The 20,768-nt window shown below is 48.7% G+C and overlaps 1 protein-coding gene across 1 annotated transcript in view; it reads right to left on the reverse strand.

Annotated features, from left to right (window-relative positions):
- Window positions 1–20,768, reverse strand: part of TTLL3 (tubulin tyrosine ligase like 3) — a 39,242-nt gene that overhangs the window by 3,670 nt on the left and 14,804 nt on the right. The window contains 4 exon segments of the mRNA XM_006152013.3: window positions 5,969–6,404; window positions 8,669–8,912; window positions 13,052–13,200; window positions 19,059–19,254. Of these exon segments, the coding sequence (XP_006152075.1) occupies window positions 5,969–6,404; window positions 8,669–8,912; window positions 13,052–13,200; window positions 19,059–19,254 (1,025 nt within the window).

A 20,768-nucleotide genomic window follows, 5' to 3' on the forward strand; every position in this document is an offset into this window, starting at 1 on the left:
GAGTGTGAGTTTAGGCCCCTGGGCCTGGGACTCAAACTGTGGTCGGCTACAAGGGAGTTCAGCAACATAGCCATTACACTAACTGCTGGTCCCATAAAATTAATAATCTTAAAAAGAGAAAGTTAGGACCAGCAGATGGCATAATGGTTATGTTGGACTCCCACATAATCGACCATGGTTTGAGTCCAAGACTCAGTGGCTTAAAACACACCGGTGGGCTGGCAGGTAGTATGGTGCTTAAAAGTGCTGGACTCCCCCATGGGCAACCACAGTTCAAGTCCTGGACCTGGTGGCTTACTTTCTCACTTTCTCTCTCTCTCTATCTCTTTCTGATCAAACTGAAAAATAATAAAGTTAAAAAAATAAAATAAAACTCATGCTGGGTGTGTGTGTGTGCATGCCCAAAATCCTGAGAGGAGAATAAAGTAGAAAGGATCTCTGGCAAGTGCGCATGCCCTATAGCAAAAATCTCTCTTAGAAAAAAAAAAAAGAGAGAGAGAGAGTAATGTTTTTGGGCTAAGAATCAGGAAGCTCATCCCTGTCATCTAGAGGGTTGGTTCTAGAAGCCTGATCAGTACCTAGAGAATCACAGAGCCCCAAGGATGGGTAAGCCAGAGCTGGGGATCCCTGGCTGTGCCAAAGAACACCCACGCACTGACCCCAGGCTGCCCAGCCCCTGCTGGAACATGTGCACCTTCGCTCCATAGTACAGCTTCCTGAGCCGAGCCAATCAGATTCCCTACAGAGAGTTTTGGTTATGACACCCAGACAGAGGAGAGGTTCGGAGCCTGCCGAGAGCCTCGTGTGAGACCATGTTATGGGGGAACAAAAACGAAGAGCCCTAAAAAAGGCAGTCTTGGTCAGCCCCATGGCCTAGTGGCTAAGGGAGCCAGATCCCACCTGGCTGACTGTGTAGTTCGAATCCCAGGCCCTGGTGGCTTGAAAAACACGCCACGTGTGTGTGTATGACCCAGATCCAGACGAGATCGAGGAACAGAGAAGAAAGGATTACAGTGTGACCACACCCCGGGGAATGCTTTCTCTTTCTCTCTGTCTCTCTCTGGCAGGCGCATGGACCCTGTAGCAAATTTAAAAAAGGAGAGAAAGAAAAGGCAGTCTCTGTGGAGAATGAAGTAGGCAATCTGCAGAGGGAGGGAGGAAGGGTCCAGGACAGGAGCTCCTTGCAGTCTTGCAGTTCTCAGGTCCTACTGCCCAGCTGTACCTCCTGCAGTCTCCCAGGCCTGGCTACCAACTCTCCTTTCAACCTGGAGCTGCTTTCCGGTGTCTTCTGTGTCATCAAAGGATCTAGATTAGAATCTATCTAACACACTGGAGTCACTTGGAGCACCCTAAACATATAGCAACGAGAGGCCAGCAGGTGGTGTGGTAGTTGAAGCCCTGGACTCCCACATGGCGACAGCAGTTCACGTCCCAGAACTGATGGCTTGCTTTCTTACTTTCCCTCTCTCTGTGTGTGTGTCTCTCTCTCTGGTGAACTCAAAAATAAAATTAAGTAATTATTTTTAAAAAATACAACGAGAGCTCCCAAATAACCCAAGCTCATCTTCACAGAAGAATCTCAGTGAATGAATATACTAGATTGTTGGAAACATGATGACACAGTTTTGCATAGAAAAAATATACTATATGTGGGGATGGGAAATGGCGTGGTGGTTAAGGGCACTGGACTCCCACGTGATCAACTGTGGTTCGAATCCAGGACCCAGAGGCTTGCTTTCTCACTCTCTCTCACTCTGTCCCTCTCTGGTCAAATACAAAAATAAATAAATAAATAAAGTTAAATAAGATAAATCTTGGGACCAGCAGTTGGCATAATGGCTATATTGCTGGACTCCCATGTAGTCGACTGCAATTCGAGTCCCAGACCCGGTGGCTTAAAACTCACGCCAGGTGTGTGTGTGTGCGTGCCCAAGATCCCAAGAGGAGAATGGGGGAGAAGGGATTGCGGCATGGCCATCCCCACTGGGGGGTGATTTCTCGCTTTCTGTCTCTCTGTCGCTCTCTGTCTTTCTGGCAAGTGCATGTGCCCTATATAGCAAAAATCTCTCCCCCCCAAAAAAGATAATTCTTATAAAAAAAAAATTATGACTTTTCCAACAACTGCATAGAACAGAAATGTACTACTATGCAACTCTTAAAAAAAAAGACAATTATCAGAACTCGATATGCAAACAATTTGGTGAAGAGGATAGCAGGAAAATGTGTCATTTGTGTACAGCCAACGTATCACCTCACGAAGCAATCGAGAATACAAAGGGGAGGACATAGCTTACAACAGAGAGATCTGGTAGCCACCCCCTGCACCCGCGGTCAAACAGCACCACTAATCATGAGGCATCCTGACAGACTATGCCTCGTGATGGACGGGGGACCCAGGGTCACCTCCAAAGTGTAACCTGAACCTCATCAAGCTGTTTGACCTCGCTTCTAGTTTGCAGGCCATTCAGGTAACAGAAGACCTTGGTAAACACCAACACAGAAAACAATCAGATAAATCCAGAATGTGGGACAGTTCTAGAAAACAATTGGCCTGGTCTCTTCAAAAGATCCAAACTATGGAAAGCAAAGCTGTAGGTCTGTCCTAGATTACGAGATTAAACAGACAAAAATACCAATGTGAGGTGTGAACCCTGACTACAGGTTGCACTGAAAACAAGAGGGCTGGCTTGGTGGCACAGTGATAAGGCACTGTTCAAGGGATGCCAGATTCATTTGGAAGACCACAAGTTCTGTTCCCTGGTCCACCTGTACCTGCCAGGCACGCACACCCGTGATCCTGGCTGGCTTGGAAGGCTGGGAGGATAGTAACACGAGACCCTGTTGAGGGTGCATGTCTCTCTCTCTCACAGAAGAAACAAACTTTTTTTTTTTTTTTAAATGCAAATCTTGGAGTCAGCAGGTGGTGTGGTAGTTAACAAGCTGGACTCCCACATGGCCGACGGTAGTTCGAGTCCCAGACCCAGTGGCTTGAAAATCAAGCTGGGTGTGTGTGCGCGTGTGCCCAAAATCCTAAGAGGAGAATGAAAAAGGGATTATGGTGTGACTAAGCCCCCAGGGGGAGATTTCTCACTTTGCCTCTCACTGTCTCCCCAGTAAGCACACACACCTTATAGCAAAAACAAAATAAGGGGGGGAGGGTGTCTTAGAAACAAACTAAAGACCAAGAAATCAGCAATAAAACACATTTGGGAACAGCAGGACCTGTGATAAAAATGCAGATGCACAGTGTCCAAGCCAGGTACTCTGGATCTATCTCTGGAGCTGGGGTCTCCTGACACCCATTCCAGAGCCTGGTCTGCAAAGCAAAACCTTCCCCTTGTCTTTGTCCTATTCACTTGCCCTTAAATTTCCTCATTTACATTTCTTAAAACCAAAATGCCAGTATAGAAATCTAAGAGATGATCAATCACAATAAGAAAGATGAAGACACTTAGGTCATGTGATCAGAGAGACCCTCCCCACAGCTAAACTTTGAGGGAAGTCAAATCTAAGTCAAAAGGCACTTAGCTCAACTGTAAAAAATTACATGCAGGAACTCAGAAATCCTTGGCTGACTGACTTTAAAAAATCTTGTTGGGGGGACCAGCAATTGGCGTAATGGCTATCACTGGACTCCCATGTAGTCGACCGCAGTTCGAGTCCTGGACCTGGTGGCTTAAACTCATGCAAGGCGCAAGTGCGTGCGTGCCCAAGATCCCGAGAGGAGAATGGAGAAGGCACTGCGGCGTGGCCATTCCCCCGGGGGGTGATTTCTCGCTTTCTGTCTCTCAGTCTGTCTCTGTCTTTCTGGTGAGCACACACACCCTAAGGGAAAAACTTTTAAAAAAAAAAAAAATCTTGTTGGGGGCAGCAGGTGGCATAGTGGTCAAGGTGCTGGACTCCCACGTGTGAATTTAAAACTACTGGGTCCAGGACTTAAACCACGCCACCTGTTGGCCCCTCATATATCTTTTTGAAACAAGATGAGTAAAATAATGATGATAATGATAATAATAGCAGTTACTGGGACCAGCAGGTGGCGTGGTGGTTAAGGCGCTGGGTACTCCCCCATGGCCAACCAGGTTTGAGTCCTAGACCTGGTGGCTTGCTTTCTCACCCCCCCCCCCACTGTGTGTGTGTGTGTGTGTCTTGCTCTGGGCAAATTAAAAGAAAATAAATTTTGGGACCAGCAGTTAGCGTAATGGCTATGTCGCTGGACTCCTATGTAGTCGACCGCGGTTCACATCCCAGACCCAGTGGCTTAAAACTCATGCCGGGTGCGTGTGCATGCGTGCCCAAGATCCTGAGAGGAGAATGGAGAAGGGATTGCGGCGTGGCCATCCCCCCTGGGGGGTGATCTCTTGCTTTCTGTCTCTATGTCTCTGTCTGTCTGGCAAGCGCACGTGCCCTATGGCGAAAACCTCTCAAAAAAAAAAAAGAAGAAGAAGAAAAAAGAGAAAAAGTAAATAAATTTTAAAAATGAGTGAATAAGTAAAATTAAATAATTCTTTAAAAAATAATAGCCATTCCCTCTCATTGACTCTTTTAAATCTAGTTTTATCCATCATAGAGAGCACATATGCACACATGAGAGGGGCAAAGAGAACCCACCCAGCAGGGCTCTGTCACGTAGCAATCCTTTTTTGTATAATTTTTTATCTATGTAAAAAATATTTATTTTATTATTATTATATATTTTTTAAAACTATTTAATTTTATTTATTTATTTATGTGGGAGTGTCCAGCACCTTAACCACCCCACCACCTGCTGGTCCCTATTATTATTATATTAGTTTTTAATTTTCTATATGATATGCACATTCACCAGAGACAGACAGACAGGGAAAATGAGAAAGCAAGTAGCCAGACCCGGGACTTGAACGGTAGTCGGCCGCGTGGGAGACCAGCGCCTTAATCCCCATGCCACCTGCTGCCCGCCCCCCACCCCCAATTCTACATCTTGCCAGGTTCTTGGATTGAGCCTGGCCTGAAGCTGATGGGGCTGGGATTCAAACCCCAGTGGGTCGTGTGGGATCCAGCTTTCTCCACGCTGGATCCTAACCACTGCACCACAGGGCTGGCCCGCTACTGAACGCTTACTCTACACCTAGGCACTAAATCGGTGGTTTCCTTCAGCACGAAACTCCTACCAGCCCTGTTAGGTGATGACAATGACAACAGCAGCTTGTACAGCACTTGCTACGCTGCCAGGCTTTATTATAAAGTACTTTACTTAGAGCCACTCACGTAACCCTCACCACCTTATGAATTAGGGACTATTTATATTCTCGCTTTCCAGATAAGGAAACAGACCGCCCAGAGGTTAGGAACTTGTCCAAAGTCACATAGCTTATCCTTAGTCAACCGGATTCGAACCCCAGGAGGTTCTACAGTCTGTGCTCTTAGCACTGTACTATATGCCTCTTGAGAAGTACTATCCATACATAACCCGGTTTATTCTTTCAACCCCCATGAGAAAGACGGTACTAATATCCTCACTGTACAGAGGAGGAAACTGAGGCTCAAAGAAGCAAAGTGGCTGTCCTAGGACCCCATGGCAAGACGAGGACGTGAATCCAGGTCTTAAACTGCGTATGAGATGGGACCAGCAGTTAGCGTAATGGCTATGTCGCTGGACTCCCATGTAATAGACCGTGGTTTGCATCCTGGACCCGGTGGGTTAAAACTCAAGCCGGGCGCATGTGCGTGTGCGTGCCCAAGATCCCGAGAGGAGAATGGAGGAGAAGGGATTGCGGCATGGCCATCCCCCCTGGGGGGTGATTTCTCGCTTTCTGTCTCTCTGTCTCTCTCTCTGTCTGTCTGGCGAGCGCACGTGCCCTATAGCATAAACCTCTCAAAAAATAAATAAATAAACTGCGTCTGAGTGTAGACCCTTGTGCTTCACCATGGAGCTGCCTGAAAGAAGGGTCAGATGCCCTGGGGTCCTGCCTGGGCCCGAACACCTCACCTGTTTATAGATGAGCTCGAAGGCTCCTGTGTCGCAGCTGCGGTCCAGCCGCCGGTCGATGACCACGCGCAGCGTGTCGGCCTGGACACCAGCACACAACCGGGCAGTGACGGCCGTGGAGGGTGCCATGGTGGGGCTGGCGTTGATCTCAATCAGCCAGGGCTGGAAGTTCTCCCCGAACACAAAGTCGGCACCGTAGAGCTCAAAGCTGGCCTTCCGGCACTGGACGGAGTCCTGGGAGGTCTGGAGCGCGTGGATCACGGCAGCCTTCATGCCAGGCACGATGATGGTGGACCAAGCGTGGGGGGACCCCATCTCCTGTAGGTGGGCCTGGAACTTCTGGCTGGACCACATGTTGTCGGGGGGCAGCAGTGGATGCCGATGGCACGAGTTCTCCAGGTGCTTCTGGATGGAGTTGTTGCACAGGTGTACCGAGCTGGGCGGAGAACAGAGGGCCGAGGTGTGGCCATGTGCCCCTCCCACCCAAACGCAGCGAGGGCAGGGAAATCCTGGCCTGAGCCACCTGCACCGTCTAACCTGAGATGGGGCCCTACCAGGGAGACAGAAAGGACAAGGCCCAGCCCCACTAAATTCTCCTGAGGGCCAGAGCCAGTCCTATCTCTTAAGATGCTAAGCCCTCCCAGTGCTTTGGGAGATAAGAAAGCATGTAAGTGTATAGTTCTGTATTTGTCGAGTTGTGTTCAAGTCCCACCTTCACTACTGGCTAGTCGTGAGATCCTAGGTAGGTCACCGAGGCATGCTCCTCCCATATTCACTGGGATTTTATAAAGAATGACTGAGAGGGGCCAGCAGGAGCATGGTGGTTAAAGGCATTGGCACATGGACGGCTGAGGCTCAAGTCCCAGACCTAGGAGCTTGCTTTCTCACTTTCTGTCTCTGGTGCGTGCACATGTCCTATAGCAAATTAAAAAAAATAATAATCAAATTAAATAATTTCTTTAGGGACCAGCAGTTGGTGTGATGGCTATGTCGCTGAACTCCCACGTAGTTGACCACAGTTCGAGTCCCAGACCCAGTGGCTTAAGCTCATGCTGGGCTCATGTGCCCAAGATCCCGAGAGGAGAATGGAGGAGAAGGGATTGCGGCGTGGCCATCTCCCCTGGGGGGTGATTTCTCGCTTTCTGTCTCTCTGTCTCTCTGTCTCTCTCTTTCTGGTGAGCGCATGTGCCCTATAGCAAAAACTTCTCAAAAACTTTTTTCTTTCTTTAAAAGAAAAAGAATGAGAGAGAATATAGAAAGTGGCACATCTAACACAAAGGCTGATAGCTGAATGTTGAGTTTCCTACTGCTGCTTCCATCCTGGTGACTAAGGTGCTGGACACTCTCACATGGCCAACCATGGTTCAAGTCTCAGACCTGGTAGCTTGCTTTCTCACTTCTCTCTCTCTCTCTCTGTGTCTCTTTCTGGTCATATTACCATAAAATGAATAAATGAAAATTAAAAAAAACGATTTTTGCCATGAGGCTTGTGTACTCACCAGAGAGAGACAGAAAGAGACAAAGGGAAGATGAGAAATCAACCCCCCCACCAGAGGGCAGCCACACTACGATCTCTTCTCTATTTCCCTCTCAGGATTTTGGGCATGCATGCACACATGCCTGGTGTGATTTTCAAGCTGCCAGGTCCGGGACTTGAACTAACGTCAGCTGTGTGGGAATCCAGTGCCTCAACCACCATGTCGTCTGCTGGGCCCCTCAAGACTTTTTCTTACTCCCCAAGTTAATACCTCCTCTTGCCTTTCTCCTCTCGAATTCCTCTTGACCTCCCTTTACCTGGCTCTATATTTCCTTTTTTTATAACATATACCATTTTTTGTTTTTGTTTTTGTAAGGCATTTTTTGTTGTTTTGTAGGGCTTTGTGTACTCTCCAGAGAGACAGTGAGATGGAAAGTGAGACATCATCCCCCTGGGGGATGGCCAAGCCTCAGCCCCTTCTCTTCCACTCTCCTCCTAGGATTTTGGGCACACGTACACACGTCCCTGGCATGGTTGTTGAGCCATCAGATCTGGGGCTCAAATCGCAGTTAGCTATGTGGGAACCCAGCCCCTTAACCACTACACCGCCTGCTGGACCCAACCCATACCACCTTTCTTTGGAGAGGTTTTTTTTTTTTTTCTTTTTCTATAGGGCACATGCGCTCACCAGAAAGAGACAGAAAACAAGAAAGCACCCCCCCACTCCCCAGAGGGGATGGCCACACTGCAATCCCTTCTCCTCCATTCTCCTCTCAGGATCTTGGGCTCGCACGCACACATGCCCACTGTGAGTTTAAGCCACCGGGTCTGGGACTCGAACTGTGGTTGACTACGTGGGAGTCCCGCAACATAACCATTACGCCAACTGCTGGTCCCATCCACCTTTTAACCTATTAGATAATTTTACATATTTTGGTCATGGCTTGTTTCTCCCTGCTAAAATGTGAACTCTTGAGAGCTGGGATCTTATGTTCACTGACATACCCCAAGAGCCTAGAAGCATGAATGGCACATGCTCAGTGAGCATCTGCTGGGAGGGAGGACGGCAGGGCGGGGAGGGCCGTGACCTGCCTGCCTCCCTGCCTGCTGAGCTGGGTCTGCAGCCAGCACTGCAGCATGATCCGCTGCTCTGTCTCCACCTGTTTGCTTGCCAGCTCCCCAGCTGACCTGGGCACTCCAGGGAGGTGAGTGGTGGAGCTTACTTGTCCAGGTTCTTCAGGGAGAAGGGCTGGGTGGAGAAGCGGATGTAGCTGTCACGGTAGAACCACACGGTAAGTGGGTTCCAGTCAGTCACCAGAAACCACTGCCTCAGGTCGAACTTGGTGCCGAAGATGAGCAGGGGCCGCTCAATGTACTTCTGCACCACCCACTTGCCGTCCTTCATCATCATGGGGTTGCAGTCCACCAGCCTCAGCATCTCCTCCAGGTGGTCCATGCACATGATGCCTGAGGGGAGAGGGGTGTCAGGGCGTGAGAGGTCAGGATCAGTGGGAGGAGGCCCAGGGACCGTGGGCAGCTCATCCTACGCTTCCATCCCCATGGATCCAATGGAGCCAACTAGAGAAGGCTGCCTCCCTTGTCCCAACCCAGAACCCTGTTCCTTGGGAAAGCTAAGAATTTAAGGGGCTGCCAGGTGGCATGGTGGTTATTGTGCTGGACTCCCACATGGCTGACTATGGTTCGAGTCCCAGATCTGGTGGATGGCTTTCTTACTTTCCCTCCCTTTTTCTCTCTCTGGTGAATTAAATAATAATAATAATTATTATTATTATATATAAAAAAAGGATTTTTAAATTTTGTCTAACTAATCGGTTTTGTTTGAAACTAGTCAGTTTGAAAAGGAATATACGGGGACCAGCAGATGGAATAACGATTATGTTGCTGGACTCGCACATGGCCAAGTGCAGTTGGAGTCCTGGACCCAGAGGCTTGAAACTCGCGCTGGGTGCATGCGGGTGCGTGCCCAACATCCCAAGGAGAATGCAGGAGCAGGGACTGCAGTATGGCCATCCCCTCCTGGGGAGTGATTTCTCACTTCCTGTCTGTCTCTCCAGTGAGTGCAGGCACCCTATAGCAAAACCTCTCTTAAAAAAAATAAAAGAAGGAAAAGGAATATATGTATGGACCAAAGAGTATTCTGTTTCTGTTTTGCTTTTAAAACATTTTTGCTATAAGGCATGAGTGCTCGCCAGAGACAAGAGAGAGACAGAGAGACAGAAAGCAAGAAATCACCCTCCAGAAGGATGGCTACTCCACAATCTCTTCTCCTCTCAGGATTTTGGGCATGCACACACATGTGCTGGCATGAGTTTTAAGTCACCAGGTCCAAAACTCAAACCGTGGTTGACAATGTGGGAGTCCAGCACCTTAACCACTATGCCACCAGCTGGTCCCAGTTTTGTTTTGCTTTTTTAATTGTCAGAGTGTGTGTGCTTGCCAGAGAGAGTGGGAGAAAGCACCGCTCAACGGGGCCTGGCCACGCCGGAATCCATTCTCCATTTCTCCATCCTGTGAGGATTTGTGGGCATATACACACATGCCTGGAATGTTTTTCAGATCACCACACCAGGAGTTAATCTACCATGTGGGATCTGGCTCCCTTAACCACTAGGCTAAAGGGTTGGCCCCATAGAGGGCTTTTAAAAACATGTACAAATATTTTTTCCCCAATAATTAATGGACTATAAAACAAACAAAAAAAATTAGTACTGAAAGGCATATACAGAAACTTTAAAAGTTTGTGGAAAACAAAATAAATATAAGCTTATTTTTGGTGCAGAAAAATAAGTCTTTTTAAAGGCAGATTTTTCCTACGGGGTGCAACTGCTCACCAGAGAGAGAGAGAAAGACAGAGAGACAGGAAGCGATAAATCATCCCCTGGGAGGATGGCCACGCCGCAGTCCCTTCTCCTCCATGATGCTCTCAGGAGTGGGGGCACGCACACACATGCGCACGGAGTGAATGTTAAGCCACTGGGTCTGGGACTCAAGCCACAGTCAACTACGTGGGAGTCCAGTAACATAACCCTTATGCCACCTGCTCATCTTGGTGATGAAAATTTTGAAATCTATGTATAGTTTTTCCATAATATACATTTTCAATGACTTTTTAAAAAAGAATTACCTAATTTTATTTACTATTATTTTAAAATTTGGTATAGGACACATGCTGCCAGGTCTGGGACTCAAACTGCAGTCAAACATGTGGGAGTCTAGTGCCTTAACCACCACACCATCTGCTGGCCCTTTCATGAACTTTTTTTAAATGAATGAATTAATTTTTTTGGAGAAGTTTTTACTATAGGGCGAGTGCTGCTGGCCAGATAGACAGAGAGAGACAGAGAGACAGAAAGTGAGAAATCACCCCCAAGGGGGGATGGCTACACTGCAATCCCTTCTCCATTTTCCTCTCAGGATCTTGGGCATGCACATAAACGCACCCGGCGTGAATATAAGCCAAGGGGTCTGGGACTCAAACCACGGTCGACGACACGGGAGTCCAGCGACATAGCCATCATGCCATCTGCTGGTTCCCCTTTCATGAACTTTTTAAAGACTTCCGTTGTATAATAAACAGGTTTCCTTTCCCAGATGCAGCCACCTGCTGTTGTCAAGTCCTTACAGATACCCTTTCAGGCTTTGCGAGAGTCTACACCTGCCTCAGTTTCAGAGGATTATATGAATCCAAGCATGTTCAGGATGTGAACTAGTGCTTGGCACATGGTGAGCGTCAGTAAAGTTAACTCATATTATCAGGAATTAACTGGAGCATAAATGTCTAGCCACTGGTGTGCTGGCTTCATGGGTATGTGCATTTGTCATCTTGTATTGCCAAAGACATCCTACTGATGTGCATTCTCACCAAGAACATACGAGTGTGTCTGCCCACATCTTACCTAACGCTGTTGACTGACATTTATTCTAGCCATTTTCCTAGGCAGAAAACAGTACTTTATCTCTTTTATAAGAAGGGAAGTTAAGGGACCAGCAGTTGGCATAATAGCTATGTCACTGGACTCCCATGTAGTCAACCACAGTTAGAGTCCCAGACGGGTGCCTTAAACTCATGCTAGGCACATGCGTGTGCATGCCCAGGATCCCAAGAGGAGAATGGAGGAGAAGGGATTGTGGTGTGGCCATCCTCCCTGGGAGGGGGATTTCTTGCTTTTAGTTTCTCTGTCTCTCTCTTTCTGGCAAGCGCATGTGCCCTGTAGCAAAAACCTCTCAAAAAAAAAAAAACTAAACTAAAACTAAATTAAAATGAGTATTTTTGTCTTCTTTTGTGTGCCAGAGGGTGCATGTGCTCACCAGAGAAAGAGAGGAGAAACCACCCCCCATGGGGAACAGTCAATCCCTTCTCAATCTCTCCATCCTTTCAGGAATTTGAGCACGCATGCACATTCACCCAGCATGGTTTTTTCCCCCCTTAATCTTTATTTATTTATTTATTTTAATTTGACCAGCAAGGGACAGCGTGAGAGAGAGAGAGACCGGCATGTTTTTCAAGCCACTGGGCCCAGGAATTGAACCACGTGGTCAGCCAGGCCCCAGTGCAGACCCAGCAAATTGTTTCTAAAGGTAAAAAAGGACTTTAACTGTGACACCCCCTGGAGGTCCCAGAGCGCCTGGAGCTGCAGCAGCTCTACGTGGGCAGCATCTGGAGGCACTGGTGTCCTACGCCGTGGAGGGCCCTGTGCAGTCGTTAGAGCCTGGGCTGATGCACGGCCCAGCCTGCTGGCTCTCCTGCTCAACTCCACTCACACTTGCTGAGTAACTGGGATCAGCTAATGACAATGGCACCTGCATGGCAGTTACTGCGTGAAGGCACAGAATCTAAGCACTTCCTTTTTTCGCAGAGATTTCTGCTATAGGGTGTGTGCGCTCGCTGGAGAGACAGACAGAAAGCAAGAAATCACCCCGCGGGGTGATTACTCACTAGGCTACACCCCACAAGGCTGCACTGGTTGAATCTTAGAGCCCTTAGATGACAAGCAACTGACTGCTGTGAGTCTCACCAAACCTATCGAAATCATTAGCCCAAACTCTGAGGGCAGGAGGGGATCAAACGACATCATGACAGCCGCCAATGATTATGGGGTCACCACTCTGCGCCAGGCTCCACGCTGAGCTTTGGATCAACCCCTTCAGTTCACTCTCACCTCACAGGTAATATCCCTGTTTCTTTTTCCTTTTTTAAAAAGAATGATTTACTTAACATCATTTATCATTGTCATTATTATTTTTTTTAATTTGTGACAAGGCTCGTGTGGTCACCAGAGAGAGACAGAGAGAGAAAGCGAGAACGCGAGCTGCCAGATCTAGGACTTAAACCGTGGTCAGCCATGTGGAAGTCCACCACCTTAACCACCATGCCACCTGCTGGCCCCAATATCCCCGTTTCACAGGGATCTGAGGTTCAGAGAGGTGCTATAACTTGCTCAAGGTCACACAGCATATTCGTATCAGAGCTGGGATTCAAGTCCAGGCAGCTTGGCTTCCAAAGAGCCTGCACGATGAACCTCCCTGGCCTCTAATGGGGGACGCGGGTCATGGGGTGCTGATGCAGGGAGGAGGGGCGCCCCCACCTCGTCCGCGGGACTTGGCTCCTGGTTTCACGATCCAGATGTTGCGTTCCCCTTCCATGTCCATCTGGGGCACCACGGCCCGGAGCTGCTGCAGGATGTCCTCACAGCGCTGGACCTGGGTGTCCAGGTGCCTGAGCTCTGCCCCCTCGCTGTGGGGAGACCAAGGGATTGGGCAAGGCCGGGCCTGGGAAGCAGGTGGGTGCACATGACAGGACACCCCCAACCCCTGTGGTCCAACCAGCCTTGGTTAGCCCTCCCCCAGGCATGTCAACAGACCCCTCCCAGATCTCTGTTTCCCACCGGTAGGCCACCCTTACCCCCAGTCCTACCCTGCCCAGACTACAGGAATGGGAAGGGACGAGAAAATTCCGATGACTCCACCATCTCCCCATCTGCCCGCCCCAACACTCCACCTTGGTCCACTTTCCTTCCCAGTACATTAAAATGGGGGACCAGCAGTTAGCGTAATGGCTATGTCGCTGGACTCCCATGTAGTTGACCATGGTTCGAGTCCTGGACCAGGTGGCTTAAACTAATGCTGGGTGCATGTGCATGCGTGCCCAAGATCCCGGGAGGAGAGTGGAGGAGAAGGGATTGTGGCGTGGCCATCCCCCCCGGGGGGTGATTTTTGTTTTCTGTCTCTCTGTCTCTCTCTGGCTTTCTGGTGAGCACATGTGCCCTATAGCAAAAACCTCTCCAAAAATAAAAATTGACTTTGGAGGCCAGCAGATGGTTAAGGCACTGGACTCCCATATGGCCAACCAAGGTTCAAGTCCTGGACCTGGCAGCTTGCTTGCTTTCTCACTTTCCCTTTCTCTCTCTCTCTGGTCAAATTAAAAAGGAATAAATAAATTAATAATGATAATAAAATTAAATAAAAATGATAATAAATTTTTAAAAAACTGCCTTTAGTGAAATTTAATCATCTCAACCTCTAATGATGGAGCACCACTGTGCCAAGGGCTCTCCGCATCTCGTCACAATCCTCTCAACAGCCCTGCAGGGAATGATTACGTCCCACTGTAGAGAACTATAAACTGAAGCTTGGAGATTTGCTCAAGGCCACCGTGAGCTGAGTGGCTGAGCCAGGATAAATCCGCCTGATTCTTTCATCCGCAGGTGCTTTGTGGGGCCCATGCCCCTGCTAACCTGGACCTAATGCTGGCTGGTAGGTGGGCCCCTTCCTGGTCTCTTCCCTTCCCAGCATATTTGCCCCCGCCTCTCCTTGCTCTGTCCTCCTCCCATCACTCACCCACCCGACACGCCCACCTGCTCCCTGCCCGCCTGCCTCAGTGGGACACACACTGCCCCAGAGCAGGGGCATGCTGGCCGTTGCTCTGTGGGATCCCATCCCCAAGCACTAAGTCTGATGCTTATCAGGCACCCCCGGAATATCTGTTAAATGAATGAATGAAGGCTGGCTGGACTTTGGCAAGTGCTCACCTTGGCAGGTGGTCAATATAGACAGGAGTCACAGACAAAGTTCCCTACAGGAGACCACATCACCAAGTTCCCAGACAGTTGCCTCATCTGAACTCTCCCATTTCTTCTGACCGAACAGAAAGGAAGCCTTCACTGGATACTCATTTCTTTTCTTTTTTTTTTGGAGAGGTTTTTACTACAGGGTGCGTGCGCTCGCGGGAGAGATAGAGAGGGACAGAGAGACAGAAAGTGAGAAATTGCCCCCCAGGGGGGATGGCCACACTGCAATCTCCTCTCCTCCATTCTGCTTTCGGGATCTTGGGCACACATGCACATGCACCCAGTGTGAGTTTACGCCACTGGGTCCAGGACTTGAACCGTCGTGGACTACATGGGAGTCCAGCAACATAGCCATTACGCCAGCTGCCGGTCCTGATACCCACTTCTCTTTAACACCCCAGCTCTTGAAAGTCTCCAGCCATGGAACAATTGTTTCTTTCTAAGAGGAGGCAGCAGCCGTTGAGGCAGGCCCAGGAACCAGGACAGCCAGATGGAGGGGCCTTGGCCGGGTCTCCCAGGAATAATATTCACACTAAATTCTGACAAACTGGTGGTCCACGGCAGTAAGTATCTGCTCACTATATCTGCAGTGTAGCCCAGGGACGTATTACAGGGAGTGACAGGGCAGTGTAGTTTGAGAATGTATATTTGACAAGATAATATGACTACATTTAGCAAAAAGCAAATCGTATTTTTATGAAAAGTCATCCTTGAAAAAAGTCTGGCTGGTGAGGCATGGATTTGTTTTTTGTTTTGTTTTTAATATTTTTTTTTAAAGCTTTTTAACAAGGGCCGGCATGTGGTGTGGTGTTTGAGAGCACTGGACTTCCACATGGCCAACTGTGGTTCGAGTCTCAGACCTGGAGGCTTGCTTTCTCATTTTCTCTCTATCTCTCTGGTCAAATTAAAAAATAAGTAAAGTTAAATAGAATAAATAATTCTTAAAAAAAAAAAAAAGATTTTACCATAGGGCATGTGCACTTGCCAGAGAGACAGAGGGAAAGTAAGAAATCACCCCCCTCAAGGGTGGCCACAATCCCATCTCCTCCACTCTCCTTTGTCTTTTTTGGCCTTGCACACACACATGCCTAGTATGATTTTCTTCTCTCTCTCTCTTTTTAAAAAAATTATTTTATTCGACTTTATTTATTATGATTATTTTTTAATTTGACCAGAGAAAGACAGAGAGAGGGAAAGTGAGAAAGCAAGCCACCAGATATGGGACTCGAACTGCGGTCGGTCATGTGTGAGTCCAGCACTTTTAACCACCACACCACCTGCCAGCCCCCCAGTGTGATTTTCAAGCTGCCAGGTCTGGGGCTCAGACCATGGTCAGCCATGAGGGAGTCTAGAACCTTATCTACTATGCCACCTGCTGGCCCCATAGATTTTTTTTTTTTTTAGAATTACTTTATTTAACTTTATTTATTTTATTTGCTTATTTATTTTAATTTGGTGAGAGAAAAAGAGAGAAAGAGAGAAAGTGAGAAAGCAAGCCACCAGATCCGGGACTTGAACCGTGGTCGTCCATGTGGGAGTCCAGCGCCCTTAACCACCACGCCACCTGCTGGCCCCATAGATTTTTTTTTTTAAGTTGAGAAATGACAGTAAATATTAAATGAAATGAATAAATGAATGCTAATTGTCCATACTGCAGCACTCAACACTATGTATCTGTTACTTGATACAATAGTTTATGTAATCCTGACTTTTGGGAGGCTCCTACTTCCTTCTGGAGCTTATGCACACTTCAGAATAAAAAGGGCTCATGAGCTTTACACCTAATGTTCTAAGTCAGCTGTGATATTTCTTAGTTTAAGGGTAGCTTTAAGGCCAGCCTGGTGGTGTGGTGGTTAAGGCAGTTGGACTCCATGCGACTAACCAAATGGTTTTAGCCCCAGACCTGACAGCTTGAAGAACAGGCCAAGTACATGCTTGTAAGCACGCCCCGCATCCCAAGAGGAGAATGGAGGAGAAGGGATTGTGGCACGGTCATCCATCCTAGGTGTGAGGGGGATGCTTTCTCACTTTCTTGCTCTCTCACTCTCACCAGTGAGAGCATGTGCCCCCCCCCATAGCAAATTAACAAACAAACAAACAAAAATAGTCTATATATTTTCTGATAACTAAGAGGAAAGAATAGAGTCACCTGCTTGTCATTTGCTGACATTTGGAAAAGATACGAATGAATTATACAGCTGAGTTGTGGGTTTTCTGATTATGTGCGTCAGTAAGAGCTCATTCATTAGTTCTTCAGTTCCCCCCATTGGGTAATGAGGTCCATCCGTTCCTTTCTGTTAACACCAGGCCAGCAGAGACCCTTAGCACCCCGCCCCAGCTGGCTTGTTGAAGGCCTCCCACCTTGAGCTGTGTCCCCCTTGAGGGCAGGGGCCTGGCACAATGCTTGGCACATAGGAGGGGCTGGAGTAATGCTGGCTGAGGATTCTCCTGCCTGCTCCCACCAGTCCCTCCTGCACACCGCTGCTGCACCTTCTCTCCTAGGGCAGCACCCTCTCTTGGTCCTCCTTCCCCCTGCTCAAGAACTCACCTAAGTGTGTTCTGAAAACACTGCCCTTCCCTGAGGGTGACTGAGGAAAGGAAGGGTGTCAGGGTCACGGAAGCACAGGGTACGCTGCTTGCTCTCTGAGGCTGACACCCCCAATAGGTTCTGCAAAGTCCTGCAGCAGAGAACACTGTTTAATTTTTTTAGTTAAAAAATATTTTATGGGACCAGCAGTTGGCGTAATAATGGCTATGTCGCTGGACTCCCATGTAGTCGACCATGGTTCAAGTCCCGGACCTGGTGGCTGACTCACACTGGGTTCGTGTATGTGCGTGCCCAAGATCCCGAGAGGAGAATGGAGGAGCCGGGATTGTGGTGTGGCCATCCTGCCTCGGGGGTGATTTCTCGCTGTCTGTCTGTCTGTCTCTGTTATTCTGGAGAGCATATGTGCCCTAGAGCAAAAACCTCTCCCAAAAAAAAGAATTATTTTATTTAACTTTATTTATTTATTTACTTATTTTAATTTGACCAGAGACGGACAGAGTGAGAGAGAGAAGTAAGAGAGCAAGCCGCTAGGTCAGGGATTCAAACCACAGTCGACCAAGTGGGAGTCCAGCAGCCTTATCCACCATGCCACCTGCCTACCTCCTGTTTACATTTTTAAAAATATTTATTTATTTAATTTTATTTATTATGATTTTTCAGCTGGACCAGAGAGAGAAGGAAAGCGAGAAAGCAAACCACCAGGTCCAGGACTCAAATGGAGGTCGACCTTGTGGGAGTCCAACGCCCCAACCACCGTGCTACCTGCCAGCCCCAAACCTTGTTTAATTTTGTTCAGTTCAGTTTTTTTCTTTTTTTTTGAGAGTTTTTATTTTTTTTTTTTTCACTATAGGGCGCGTGCGCTTGCCAGACAGACAGAGACATAGAGACAGAAAGCGAGAAATCACCCCCCAGGGGGGATGGTCACGCCGCAATCCCTTCTCCTCCATTCTCCTCCTGGGATCTTGGGCACGCACGCACACGCGCCCGGCGTGAGTTTTAAGCCACTGGGTCCGGGACACGAACCACGGTTGACTACGTGGGAGTCCAGTGACATAGCCATTACGCTAACTGCTGGTTCCCTCAGTTCAGTTTTTCAAGCTTGATTGATCACAAAAGCCATCCCTCTCCATAGTTTGGTTTAATCTCGGTTTTTAAAGCTTGACTGACCACAAAAGACCCCCCTCTTTTTTTTTTTAAAGTATAAAATCTATTTACTTCCTTCTGGTCAGCCTCCTTTGCAACAGTCTGGCAAGTGGCCTCTAGAAAAAAAATCTGCCTGGCATGGATTCCGATTTTGTGCGTGGGTCATGGGCCTGTGCCAAGCACATAATACATATATCCTCTCTACTCCCACCTTTGAGGCAGGCATTCTTTTAAAATCTATTTTGCAGGATCAGCAGTTGGCGTAATAGCTTTGTCACTGGACTCCCATGTAGTCGACCATGGTTCAAGTCCCGGACCCGGTGGCTTACTCACACCTGGCACATGTGCATGCGTGCCCAAGATCCCAAGAATGGAGAAGGGATTGCAGCGTGGCCATCTCCCCGGGGGTTGATTTCTCGCTTTCTGTCTCTCTCTGTCTTTCTGTCGAGCGCACGTGCCCTATCGCAAAAACCTCTCCAAAAAAACTGAAATAAAAAAAATTAAAATATATTTTGTATTTGAGAAAAGTAAAACTCAAGAAGAGAGTAACATTTCCCAGGTCACAGAACTTGGAAACTGCAAAGCCAGGACTCAAACTCAGGTCTACTGGACAGCTTGGCCCACGATCTCAGTGTATACACTATGCTAAGAACCAGGAAGAATGGTTTGGATCTTATCAGAGAAGCAATGGGAGCCATTGAGTGTTCCTGAGCAGGAGAGTAGCAGGATGAACAGAACAGGCCGACGTGGGGAAGGGGTGGGAGCAGTGTAGACAGAGGGTCTGTCCCTGAGCACCTGTCCCTGCCACATGGCCCTGGCTGCAGGGGTACTCACTGGACTACTTGGTAGTAGCGGTGGAGGAAGACGGACCAGCCCTCAGGGCTGAAGTACAGCGGGGCCTCCAGGTCCTTGTCGATGTCCATGTGGGCCAGGTTGCTAAGGTGCTCCTCGCACGCACACAGAGCTTCGTCCACAAACTGGGAGGACACCGTCGCTGGCCTTTTCTCTTGTTTCTTTGACTGCTTGTCTCCTACAGAGATAAGAAGGGGCCTGTCACCATCCCGCATGAAGGCAGGTAGCCTGTCACATACCACAACCCCACTGTCCCAAGGCCTATCACTTCCCCAAGGGACCATAAAGACACCTGAGGCCTAGCACAAACCTAAATCCCTCTGCCCTGGGACTTGTCACTAACCTGAGCTTTGCTCTAAATTCACCTGCAATCCTAGTGTCTGCCCTTGGCTCCATGTCCCAGGGCTTGTCACTCCAGGCTCCACCATAAACGTCCCCAAGGCCTCGACAGCACACCTATCACCTAGTGCACACCAACAGCCTCTCTGCCCCAGGACCTCTGAGGTCCCACCTAAAATGCACTTGGGAGGGGTAAATGGAAGAAATACTTCACGCACCCTAGAACGTAAAATTCTCTACAGAAAATTATGTCGATGGTCAGAGCCTTCATTGGATTGCCAAAAGAATAAAATGAAAAACAAAATGCACTTGAGAGCTTTGGCTTAGGTGAACCCAGAAATACATGAATCCCCCAAGTCTGACATGGCTTAAGTCTCTACACACTCCAGGAACGTAGACTCGCTCCCAGAATCCACGTCCAGTCCTTAACCCACTGAAGCGCTAACCGACAAGCAATGCTGTCCCACACGAGGCCCCGACAATCTGCTGAAAGTGGCCCAGCAGAGGCTGGCCCCTCGGAGGACCACCCGTGGCCCTGACCATGAACATCAGTAATGCTATAAGAATCCTGACACAACCGAGCCCTCGCGCCCCTGCTGCGTGACCTATACCTAAGTGCGCGACCGTGGACGCTCAAGCTCGGGGTCTCCGATCCTGGCACCTGGCACCCTACAGTCTTCCTTGTACCCGAAACTCCCAGAAGACAGCAATGGGGGAGGTCGGTCTCTGGAAGAGGCAGGGCCTTTCCTTCCTGTGGAAGTCTCTTTATGCCCCTAAATCCCTGCAAGCTTGGATGGAGGCACGAAATCCAGAGAGGAGAGAAGACAAGCGGTGGGTTGGACCAACATGTGCGAGGATTCCTCTGCGTCCCTCTCCATGCCCAGCTATTCCTTATATGCAGGCACAAGGGGTCCTCAAGTCTCCCGGTCCTCAGGCCTCAGTCTGGACTGTCTGGACTGTTTCCTCTTTCTCAGAGACCTGAGCTCCCCATGGGCAGGACAGACCACGTGTTAAGAAGAGTGTAGGGCCAGCCAGTGGCGTGGTGTATTAAGGCAGCTGGATCTCATGTGGGTGACTGCACAATGTGAGTCCCACGTTAAAAATCATGCCGGGGGGACCAGCAGTTAGCATAATGGCTATGTCACTGGACTCCCATGTAGTCGACCGCAGTTCGCGTCCCGGACCCAGTGGCTTCAAACTCACGCCAGGCGTGTGTGCATGCGTGCCCAGGATCCCGAGAGAATGGAGGAGAAGGGATTGTGGCATGGCCATCCCCCCTGGGGGTGATTTCTCTCTTTCTGTCTCTCTGTTTCTCTCTGTCTGGCGAGCGCATGTGCCCTATAGCAAAAACCT

Source organism: Tupaia chinensis, unplaced genomic scaffold (assembly GCF_000334495.1).
Source record: "Tupaia chinensis unplaced genomic scaffold, TupChi_1.0 Scaffold000333_1, whole genome shotgun sequence".
NCBI lineage: Eukaryota > Metazoa > Chordata > Mammalia > Scandentia > Tupaiidae > Tupaia > Tupaia belangeri.